This window comes from Emydura macquarii, unplaced genomic scaffold, assembly GCF_026122565.2.
Source record: "Emydura macquarii macquarii isolate MOO-44397 ecotype Brisbane River unplaced genomic scaffold, CSIRO-AGI_Emac_v2 contig_1119, whole genome shotgun sequence".
Lineage (NCBI taxonomy): Eukaryota > Metazoa > Chordata > Testudines > Chelidae > Emydura > Emydura macquarii.
In genome coordinates, this window is record NW_027131256.1 from 11494313 (window position 1) to 11505901 (window position 11589).

At 43.0% G+C, this 11589-nt stretch overlaps 1 protein-coding gene across 2 annotated transcripts; it reads left to right on the forward strand.

Moving 5' to 3' along the window:
* The first annotated feature begins 845 nt into the window (after positions 1-845).
* NFKBIZ (NFKB inhibitor zeta) lies at positions 846-11152 on the forward strand. 2 transcript variants are annotated; one of them, XM_067546180.1, is made up of 12 exons: positions 848-1084; positions 3135-3274; positions 4135-4168; positions 4279-4382; positions 4496-5259; positions 5668-5773; positions 6083-6229; positions 6609-6672; positions 7327-7496; positions 8156-8266; positions 8394-8561; positions 9665-11152. In XM_067546180.1, the coding sequence occupies exons 1-12, from the start codon at positions 862-864 to the stop codon at positions 9716-9718; spliced, it is 2085 nt and encodes a 694-aa protein (XP_067402281.1). In that variant the 5' UTR covers positions 848-861; the 3' UTR covers positions 9719-11152. The 2 variants fall into 2 exon arrangements, with proteins under 2 accessions (XP_067402280.1, XP_067402281.1); XM_067546179.1 differs by having other exon boundaries at positions 846-1084; positions 8394-11152.
* The last annotated feature ends 437 nt before the right edge of the window (positions 11153-11589 follow it).

Consider the following 11589-nt stretch of genomic DNA (forward strand, 5'->3'; position numbering starts at 1 on the left):
GGGTGAGCAGCTGCTCACGTTTCCCCCTCAGTGTAAGGGCCTATGGGTGAGCAGCTGCTCGCGTTTCCCCCTCAGTGTAAGGGCCTGACAGAAAAAACCACAAGTGATGGTGACTTAACAACAACAGGGTTGGCCTTTAACCTGTTGCAAGGCCACCCTCAAAGGATGCAAGAGTTTAGTATTATACATCTCACTCCCAGCCAGGGGCGAGCCTGGGGGGCATGCCATAGGGTGGGGGGAGGGGCGGATTTAGGATGGTTACTCCTCTAGCAAACTGCTTGGGGGAAATGCTGGCCGCCATCGAAGTCTATGGCAAAACCTTCCCTTGGCTTCAGGGGGTGCAGGATTTCACTCTTTCCCCACCCCCAGCTCTCCGACCCGCCCCTGAGCAAAGGGGGGTGATGTGGAGTGGTGGATGGAGCATTCTAGGTCCCCCCCCGTCCGCCAATGTCATCAAGCCAGGGCGGCTCCAGCCAGGACGAAATGTACCAGCGGGACAAACACTCGCTGTGCGATTGGAGTGGGTGTGTGTGTGTGTGTGGGGGGGGTGTTATGCGGCTTCAGGCTAATGATTCACCTCCAGCTCGGTCCGACACCAGCGCGGCGAGTCCCCGCCCTGGCCTGGCTCGCGGCCAGAGGCTGGGCATTTACGGGAACGCCGGCCCTGGGCAGAGCGTCACGCCCCGGCCGGGCCAATGGGCGGCGCGCCTGCTGCTTCTCCCCGGCCCGCTCCCCGCCGGGGCGGAGCTGCTATAAGAGGCGCCGCCCGCCTCCCCCGCGGCCCACACACGCTGTTCTCCGCCCGCTGCGGAGTGCGCCCGGCTCTCGCCCGCCCGGCTCTCGCCCTCCCCTCCGAGGAGCATGATCGTGGACAGCAGCCGGGAGGCGCCGGCCGGCGCCTCTGGCTCCATGAGCAGCCCGCTCAACCTGGCCTATTTCTACGGCGCCTCCCCCTACTCCAGCGACAGCAGCTGCTCGCCGCCTTACTCCGCCCCGGGCTCGCCCGGCTCCGACTCGCAGCTCTCCGGCAGCAGCAGCCGCGGCGAGCGGGACTCGCTGGACGGGACGTGCCCAGCGCTGCAAGGTAAACACGCCGCTCCCGGCGCCTCCCCCGCGGGCTGCCCCTGGGCCGGGGAGAGACGCGCCGTAGCCGGCCCCGGGCAGCAGGAGCCGGCGGGACGCGGCTTGGGAGGGGGGTTGTGTGTTAGCCGCAGGCGCCGCGCCCGCCTGGAGCCCGAGAGCCAGACGGAAAGCGGCCTCCGCCGGTACCGTGGCGCGGCGGGCGCCCGTCTCCAGGGAGCCGAGCCGAGCCGCCTGTGCCGCTCGAGTGCCGGGCCGGGCGTGTCGCTAGCTCCCCGGAGATGTCAGTCGTTGTGATGCCTCTGCAGAAAACCCACCAAAACCCGGTGCAGCTGATGGCAAGCGGGGTCTGCCCGGGGCTTGTCCTGGGCTCTCTTTGCTGCCCTTTCCCTTCTGCTGTGCCTGGATAAGAATAATCAGGTTTGAACTGGCCGGGAGTGGAGGGCTGTGCACAGCCACTGCATAAAGCAGCTTGGTTGCAGCTAGGGGTACTTGGAAAAAGAGCGGCTGGGAATTCAGAACTGTCCGCGAGTGGCTGAGACCATCGGCTAGGAAGAAAGCCTTTCAGAAAGCCTCTTGTCTCCTATTTTGACCCTAACGTTCCCTTCCCCATTTGAACGATGTTTTGCATCGGATGATTCATCCTCTAACCTAGTGCATCCTTTCTGGGACAAAATCCCCTGCGCTCAGCAGAGCAAAACAGCCTCTGATCAGTAGGTGGGGAGGGCACTTGGCACTTCGGAGCAGGTGCTCAGCACCTCGGAGGATGAGGCCCTTTGGGCCACACTTTTAATACCCTTTACTTCTGGAGTAAAGTGTTACTTAACATGAGTAATCTCATTGACTTCAGTGGAATTCTGTTTGAGGAGTAAGGGTGTCAAAAGCTTTTGTGGGATGTCATTACAATCTGGAAACAGCCTTTTTGTTTATTTAAAACAAGTCATTGAAAATATTTGCTCCTCCATTTTAATACCGAATGCTATAACTATTTCCCTCCCCACCCCCAAATAATCTATTGTATTATTATCCTTAGATTTTTCCCCTGTAAGTTTGATTTTTATTTTCCATGAAATGTTTAACCATATTAGCATTATTTTAATAATCTTGGTTGTAATGTCTTTTTAAAAACTAAAAATCATCTTTGTGGGTAGAGGTGGCCTGTAAGGCTATCTTCCACTTCATCTCTCCGCTCAAAGGCCCTGCTTCTGACTAGTCCTCTGACTAAGGAAAGCTGAGGCTGCTGGGATGAGGTGCTTTGAAGCCCATAGTCTCCTACTTGACAGCAGTGGACTTTGACTCAAGCCCTTTATTTCCTTTTCCTGCTGGCCAGGAAAATTTGGGACCTGATTTCTAGCCTGCTGTGGTGTTTTTTTTTTTCTTTCTTTCTCCTGACGTATAGATTTATTCGTTAGACTCTGTACTTTCCTTATCAGGTCACATAACTTCCTTTTGCAAGTCGAATACTTTAGGTCATCAGTTCCTGTCTTCCACTTCTGTTTTTGTAGCTTCAAAACTGATTTAATTTTACAGAGGTTATGAGACAGAAGAGGTCAGGCAGGGAGTGTCACAATTGTTTAGAAGTACAGTGCAAGTTTTCTTTCTTAAAGCAGCAGTTTTGGCCATTATGGAGATAACAAAGACAAGTAATTCTGAAAATTATTAGACAAAGCCCTGTAGCATTTTGACATCCATTTTTTAAAATATGGAATTGATTTGAGCAGGGGACAATCTCTTTTTTTGGTGTTTGTACAGTGCCTATGAAAATGCCTCTGTGACAAGCGCTTTTAGCCACTCTGATGATATGTTGTTTCCAGCTTTTTAACCAATAAGAGGGCAGGGGGTTGGAAGATCTTGGAGGAATAGCATTCAAACAGGTTCCATTCTTCTGAAACAATTACTGGCTGGCAAGGCTCTTTGCAATATATTTTTGTGTCAAAGGATTGCCAGTTGAAAGCAGAGTTTCAGGTTATTTTCCACAGTTGTTTCTTGATTTGCCTCCTTGGGTCGGAATTGTGCCAGTGCATTAATTTTGTTTTTGTTTTGTGTCCCAACAGTTGAACACCACATGGGGGGAGGAAAGCAGCACAGAGGACCTTTCCAAGGGGTTCGTGTGAAAAATTCAGTGAAGGAGCTCCTGTTGCACATTAGAAGCAACAAACAGATGTCCTCAGGCCATGTTGCCGATGAATTCAAGGTAATTCAATATTTTTGCTGGTATGGGTCAAGTGGGTTCAGCTCTTAATGAAGAGATGCACTGATAACACCAAAACCAAATTTGGCCCCTTCCTGATGTGCATGTGAGCAAAGGTATTTTTCTCTCCAATTATTTTCCAAAGGGAGTGCACATAAACACACCCTTATATTTAAAATTATGAAAACTCACTGTGAAATCTAATAGACTTCTGGAAAGGGTTGAGGGGAGTTTGCTTGTAAGAGCTGACAATCTGCTCAGTGCTGTACAGGACTCAAGAGTGAAGGCGTAGTGTGTTCTCTGGGGAGACTGCAATCTAATAGAAACCGAGGAAATGAGACATGTTGGAAACCCAGAGAAAGGAATACCTTAGAAGGGTGTCCTGATTTTGTTTATTTCTTGTGGACAGCCCATAAGAATCTCTCATGAAGACTTGCTTCTTAGGAAAAGCCCTATAGAATTTAATAAGGATGAAGCTGATAGAGAAAATTGCATGGAAAGCTAAGATATTATGGAATTTATTAAAATGTATAGGTTATTTGAACCACCCCATCAGATTCTGTAGCCTGGATGTAATTCTCTATTACATTCTATAAGATGGTTCAAAAGCCTATTGAAAGGTTATAATTTTCTCTAAAATTCTATAGAACTCTTCTAATAAGAGTATCTTTAACAATAGTTGGATTTTTCTTTTAATGATTGAGATTAGAAAATTAAAATATGGTCAGGACATCACCTATTAGGACTTCTTTAAGGCATAGAAGGGATATTTTGTGTTTGTAGTACTGCATTTTTTTTCGCTGTTTTTAAATTAGTTTTGGCTTTTTTTTTTTTTTTTAAATGTATTTATTTTTTTTACATAGGCACAAGAAGGATTGAACTACGAACAGTTTACAGGTACGAATGTTCTTACTTTTGCATGCCCCTGTTCAATACCTGTATAAATATTTTAGAATATTTGCAAGAGTAACCTAAAAACTTATTGTAAATGCATTTTCTTTTAACAGAGTTGAAGAACATATTCGCTCATAGTGGTAAGAGAAAGGCTCATGAATCTCTCTCTGATGGACCCAGTTACAAAAGACCAACTACTTTCCACACTCACCTCTTGGTAAATATTTCTATAATATTTAACAGTAAATTATTTTCTCACTGGGCTGGTGTAATAAGAAATGGTTGGTTAAATAATTATTTTACATTTTTTGTTTTGTGTTTTTTCTTCAGACACCACCACAAACACCAACCTCTATGGATAACATGGAGGATGCCCATAAAAATGAACCAAAACATAATGGTTCTGACATGCTTCAAAACATTATAAATATTAAGAATGAGTCGACTCCTGTTTCTCTGAATACAGTGCAGGTCAGCTGGCTGCACACCATATCTAACCATAACGCACCAGGGGAACGATATCAGGACATCCAAGGAGCACAGGTTTTCTCCCCGTCTCAGAAGTACCAGGCCCTCCAAGCCAGCAGCCCTCAACAAATGCTGGATTCACCCCAGAATTACCAGTTTTCTTCCTCACAGACGCAGGATTTGCCACAGAACTATACTCGCGAGTCAGTACTGGAATACAGGCCGTTTTCTGGCAATGACCAGTCCCCTACGTACCAACAGAATGTCTTTGAAAGCCACGAACTGCAGTATTGTCCAGCCCAAAGTTTTGCATCTCTCTTGAATGATTCTGAAGGCTCAGACAGTCTATCCAACCGTCACCAGCCTCTAGCCACTGCCCATCAGCAGCCTGATGTCAATACATGCCCTCAGAACTTCAATCTAGTACCAAGTAATAGCTGTAGTACGCTCGATGGACACAATTCACCTCTGGCTACTTTGAATATCTCTCTACAACACCAAGGTCTTGTCAGAAACACAGCACAGCTGGGCAAGTCATTCTTTCAATGGCAAGTGGAACAGGAAGAAAACAAACTGGCTAACATCTCTCAAGAGCAGATCCTTGCAAAAGACTCAGATGGGGACACGTGAGTACTGTTTATTTTACCACTGCTAAATTTGAAATGTGTAGTTTTTTTTTTTTTTTTTTTTTTTGTTTGACAGTAGACGAATTGTTTGGTTGGAATGGGTTTCTTTTCACGTATTAGTGGGCGCATATTGAGAATGCGATGGGTTCGCCTTTCAAGTAAAGGTGGTATAGTAATGTTGCTGGTACCCAGCATTCCATGTGATTTCACTGTTCCAGAGTCTGCTGTAGATCAGCACTTACGTGAAGTAAAACAAAAGCACAAATTGCATGAAGTCACCGAACGTGGGATGCTTGTATTATGTATATCCTGCACTTGTATTTCCCTAAGGGCACACATCCTCTCCGCCCTCGCCCCCCATTTGCACAGTTAAATAGTAACTCCCTCTCTTTGTGCCCCTCCTTGCAGGTTCCTTCACATTGCTGTTGCCCAGGGCCGACGGGCTCTTTCCTATGTTCTTGCTAGAAAGATGGCTGCTCTGCACATGTTGGATATTAAAGAACACAATGGCCAGGTGAGGTTCTCCATGTCCCAGCCTTTCGTATGTGCTACTAAATGCTGTACATTTCCAAACTGTGGTGGAATGATTTGTTAATATTAATCTTGAGGTTGAATCTGCATACTAATATTAACCGTGAGCTGTCCCCAGTTCAGGGGATGATTTTACTGGTTCTGGGTTATCTTCTTGGAGTTGCCTGGCCCAGCTTCTCAGTGTCCATAAGTATTGCTTTATTAATAGTTTACATTGGGGGTACTTTTAGTCCCTGTTTCTTGGGAGATAACGGATAACTAATATGTTAACTTTGCTTCTCGATATTTGCAGAGTGCCTTTCAGGTGGCTGTGGCGGCCAATCAGCATCTTATTGTTCAGGACTTGGTTAGCCTGGGGGCCCAAGTGAACACCACAGACTGCTGGGGTAGAACACCATTGCACGTTTGTGCTGAGAAGGGGCATTCCCAAGTCCTTCAGGTAAGAGACAGAAAGAGAGGTTATGAAGCTCTTCCCTTTGCCTGCCTCCTTAACCCTAATGGCTTTACATTCTTGTATGAGCCTTCCTAGAAAACTCTGAAAACAATCCTCTGCACTGCCAAAATATTATCCACAAGCTCTTACACTAATGGCCTAAAACACTGCAGTTTGCTCTAAGATTATCTACAGTATATTAGGCTATTACTGTAGAATTCTGTAATACCTTTAGAAAATAAAGGGAGTATTCTCTGTTCTCTATTATTATTATGATTGGCCTTTTTATTCCCAACGCACTGTTCTAGCAAGGTGTTATAAATGCTTTAGTTACCTGTATGTCTTTTGGATTGAACTAATGAGTACTTCATGCCCACTTTTGCAGGCAATCCAGAAGGGAGCCATTGGAAGTAGCCAGTATATGGACATTGAGGCAACAAACTATGATGGTGAGCAGCTATGAGTTTTTAATCCAGAGTTGCTGGGTATTGTTGTGTTTTTGTAGTTGCTGATACAAATGTGGGCAAGAAGCAATAAAGCCAGTCACATCAAATTTTTCTTTCCCAACTGAAGATCATTGCAATTAGCACATCAGCTAGGTTTTCCTAAGCAAGTAGAACCTACGTTAGTTTCTATCAAGAACTTGTTTTTTTGGATTATACTTGACTTATACATTTTAAACATTAATCCAGAGTAAATGCTTTTCATACAAAATGTGGATCTGTCTAGTTCTAATCTAATCACCTGTGGTGTGTCTGAGCATCAAGGAAAGAATAAGAAATACAGAATAAAGGAATTACCATAAACTCAGCTGACAGCTGTTTAAATTGAAACTTGTTCTGTTACACAACTTATGTTAGACTAAATGGTTAACAATTATTTGAAAATCAGTTCTTCCATTACTTGCCTAATGGAAACAAGTTACTGTTTAACTCCTTCAGGGACTGACATCACAAACACAGTGCAGCACAGGGACATCTGGTGTTAGAGAGAAAAGCTGAACCATGGAAGGGACAAAGTTTCTTAATTATCCCTTTGAAACAAGCAGCCTGTCAAGTGGGTTCTTTCCTGTTTGCTCATTGAATTTTTTTTTAAATTTTAAGGGTTGACAGCTTTGCACTGTGCGGTGCTGGCCCATAACGCTGTGGTGCATGAACTCCGGAACAGTCAGCCGCCTCACACTCCTGAAGTCCAGGAGCTTCTGTTGAAAAACAAGAGCCTGGTAGACACCATCAAGTTTCTGATCCAAATGGGAGCCTCCGTAGAAGCAAAAGTAAGAGCAATAGTTCCTTAACCTAGGTACTGACTGGTATTTGAGAGAGTGCTCCAAGTGAAAAGACTCAATGATTACAAATGAAGCACTGTAGGACCTATGTAATTGGAATAGGAACATTACATTTATTCAGGCCAAACAGTGCAAATGATGTGTTGGGAGAGGGGAATGGTAGCTTGATTTTTAGATGAACTAATTTTTGCTGTGCCAGTAATTGTCTTATGAAAAGGGAAAGTCATTAGAAGCAGTTTGAAAAACTAGTATTGTTATTATGGATTTTTCACTGTTCTTGAAATTTTGGATTTTAATTAAATGCTGATCCAGTTCAAGTACGTAGTGGGCCAGATTGTCGTCAGGTGAAAATTGTCATAGCTCCCCTGGCTTTAATAGAACTATAGTGGTGTTAACACTGGATGTGGCCCACTGTGTGTTAAATTAGAATAGTTACCTTCGAAAGAATTAACTCTGCTTTAGTGTGAATTAATTTTCAATCTGTTCACGGGATTACAATACAAGTGGGGGTAGGAAAGGCAGGTAATCTTTCCCATGACTGTCTTATTTCCCCTTGTTTTAAATGTCCATGTATATTTGTTCTCTCACAGTGGAACCCCCAGACATCCAATGTGTAATACTGAAAGTTTGTTTTGCTTTTCGGATAGGATCGTAAAAGTGGTCGCTCAGCTCTGCATTTGGCAGCGGAAGAAGCCAATCTGGAGCTTATTCGTTTCTTTTTGGATCTACCCAACTGCCTCTCTTTCGTTAATGCAAAGGTATAGTATATTCCTTGAATTCAGCAGCAGTAGCGTAGAATGTTGTTGTTTGTTAATGGAGTTATGTGCACGCTGCAATTCATAAACCTTCCTCTCCTTAATATTGTTACTCTCTTGTCTTCACCAGGCTTACAGTGGCAACACAGCACTCCATGTGGCTGCCAGTCTGCAGTATCGGGTGACTCAGTTGGATGCAGTTCGTCTGCTGATGCGAAAGGGAGCTGATCCAAGTGCTAGAAACTTGGAGAATGAGCAGCCAGTTCATCTGGTTCCTGATGGCCCTGTAGGAGAACAGGTAAAAAAAAACCCTTCAAAATCTCAGTCCTTTTTTCCTGGGGTTGGTGAGCAATTGATACAAATCAGTGACTGTGTTCCCCAGAAGCCCTCCCTCTCTTAAGAAGCTGAATGGGAGAATCCGCTATCAACACATTTCTGAGCTGAAATTGAGAGGGATTACCATGAGATTCTCTCTGTCTGGTTTCCGAAGAGAGAAGAATAGTCTGACCATTTTGAAAGGGATAGTTGCCTATTCCAATAGCCTTTTCCCTCATTGGGACACTCTTCTAGTTGCTAAATGTAAAGCTTGAAGCCCTTAAAAGCTGTTAAGTTTCCTGGGGAGTCAGAAGGCTAGTAGTGTAGAGAGTAATAGGCTGATCTTCGTTTCAGGAATGGTCATTGAATCTTCAGAAAAGTGAATTGGATTATTTTGCATCTAACAGTTCAGTTTGCATCTCTCTGAAGACATAAGGAAAATCACATAGAAACTTACTATAACCAATTTGTACAACTCTACACTTTTCAGTACAATAGGATGGTGATTTCAATAGGACCAGGATTTGCCCCAATATGATTACCCTGAGCGTTCCCTTAAATAATTAAATATTAATCTTTAGAAAAGATCATTGAAAATACCATTTCCTCTAGGAATCTACATTTTTAGGTTCAGGATCACATGTAACTTTAACATGTCAGATGCACAGAATTCTAGAAGTTATTTGTAGTGTTTATTTTACCTCTCAAACTTTTGATCATAGAACCAATATTTAGCCCCCTCTCCCCCCTGTGTCATAGCACATAAGCCCCAATTTTTGCTTATGCGAATATGGACTAGATCCTGATTTCTTATTTGTATTGTGGTAGCATCTAGAAGCCCCAGGCAGGACCAGATCCCCACTGTGCTAGATGCTTATAACAAATAAGAGCTTACAATCTTAATAGTAATTCTGACCATTTGCAGTGGCGCAAATCATTTAGCTTCAGGGCAAGTTACTGGGGTGAATGGGCTCAGAATCTAGGTTGATAGCACTGTTAGCAAGATAAAGGGATACAGGTTTGGGGTTTGATTCACTATGGGAAGGTGCATATTAATCTTTGTGTGTCTCTCTCTCTTTTCTTCAGATACGACGTATCCTGAAGGGGAAGGCAGTTCAGCAAAGAGCTTCACCATATTAAACTCCATGTGTCTTGGAGTTCAGTACACTCACTGTCAGTTAGGCAGTCCTAATGTATCTGTAAATAGACCATTTGTCAAGTGGAGGCAAATGTTAGTTGTTTCTATGAAACAAAAGTATTTAGTTCACTATCATATAGTGGGTTATGTTAACAAAATGCAAATTCCTTTGAACAGATGGGAATATTCCATACCCAGGTGTCTGGATACCTGGATATAATAGCTGTTGCAAACTAACTTATTTAAATGGTTTAACTAGTTTTGGGGCAGACAGTTGTATTAAAGGTTTCCTTTTGTATTTAGATATGTATGACAGATGGCAGCAATGTTAAGTTTGTTCTTTTTTTAATCACACATTAATTTATGGAGAAAATTAATAATTTTAGAAGCCAAAAGAATATATTTCTTGGAAGCTTTTTTCCAGTGTCTGATGAAGTACTGTATATATTATCATGATATTCCATAGTTCTTGAATTTGCTTAATAAACGAACTAAAAAAGGACCAGTGTTTCAAATATTGAACTTTATATTGTGAATTGCACATTGAATTTTAACATTATGCTTGTACAAATCAGATGAATTTCATTGTGTGTGATTGTGGGGGCAAAGAATGCAGTGAAAATGAAACGTCACTGCCACTTACTTACACACATCCATTGTGATTGTGAGCAGGAAATGAAATGTCATAATTAAATTGCTATAAGCTTGATCCTACTCCCAATGAAATCAGTGGGAACAGTATCAGACCCTGTTCGCATGCACCAGCACAGGACTCTTTCATCTTAACAGAGGAATATTTCTCCCACATAATCCAATCTATAGTGTATATATTTTCCTCAATGTACTTTAATGAATATGGCCCTGATTAAGCAAAGTACTTAAACCCATATGCTTAACTCCCTCCCTTTAGTGAAGTACTTTAAACATCCGTTTAAGTCTCTCATTGATTTCAGTTTAAGTACTTTGTTGAATCAAGCCCTGTATATTTACATCTAAAGGAGAATACTTTACACACCCTCAACAGTTAGTCCAATGTTTTTACCTTAGAAGTATAATGGATAGCCAAATAGTATTTGGCGCTAATGTTTAAATTTTTTAAAGAGTAATTCTGACTTATTGCAAAATATTTACTAATGATGCTGTACAGATATGCTCTTTTGAAGAGAATTTCCCTGTTTCCAAAGAGATCCAGTGTGTACAAAAAATCCAGTTTGTTCTTTTGATTTTACACTCTGTGCTCTAACTGTTCTTGCATCACATGTGATTCTCTTCCATAGCCATGTAACCAACTTGGGATAATCTGATCACATTGTTTGACAAAGTATGTCTTGTAGACAAGTTAATTGGAGAAATCTGGTATCCTCAAATGTAGCTGTGATGCATATCCTTAAACTACACTTGTAAATTCTCATCTACAGTTTTGAATAAACCTTTTAATCAAAAAATGGTGGGGTATGCTGTGTTTGTTACAAATAATTTCGTTTTGATGCAATATTTTGACTTCTTCCTGCTACACTTCACTGTTACTGCTGGGATCTGGGAGAGCTTCAGTAGGGAGGGCTACCCATTTAACAGGTTGTTTGAACACAAGATTCTGATCGTTAGTCAGCTGACCAATCCTTCCTCTCCTGCAGGTAGTCCCCTCTCCTACATTTACACTCAGTCAAGTTATGGCATCTTAGCTAACCTTCCATCTCCTTCCCTTGACCTTTCCTCCTGACGCTCCATCCTGTTCCCTGTGGCTCATGTAGTCAGTTCAGAACAGTACTTTGGTTTGGTTCCACTGACATCAGTTGCACTCTCCACAATGAGAAGTTACAATTGGGATAAATTTGCCATGTCAAGTTGCTGTTTAAGGCAAGGTGCTCTGCCT

Excerpts from the sequence above, each read along its gene's own strand:
- NFKBIZ (XM_067546179.1), top strand. The coding sequence starts at position 862 with ATGATCGTGGACAGCAGCCGGGAGGCGCCGGCCGGCGCCTCTGGCTCC. Across the intron at positions 5,260-5,667 it reads AAAGACTCAGATGGGGACAC|GTTCCTTCACATTGCTGTTG; the intron begins GTGAGTACTGTT and ends CCCTCCTTGCAG. Across the intron at positions 6,673-7,326 it reads TGAGGCAACAAACTATGATG|GGTTGACAGCTTTGCACTGT; the intron begins GTGAGCAGCTAT and ends TTAAATTTTAAG.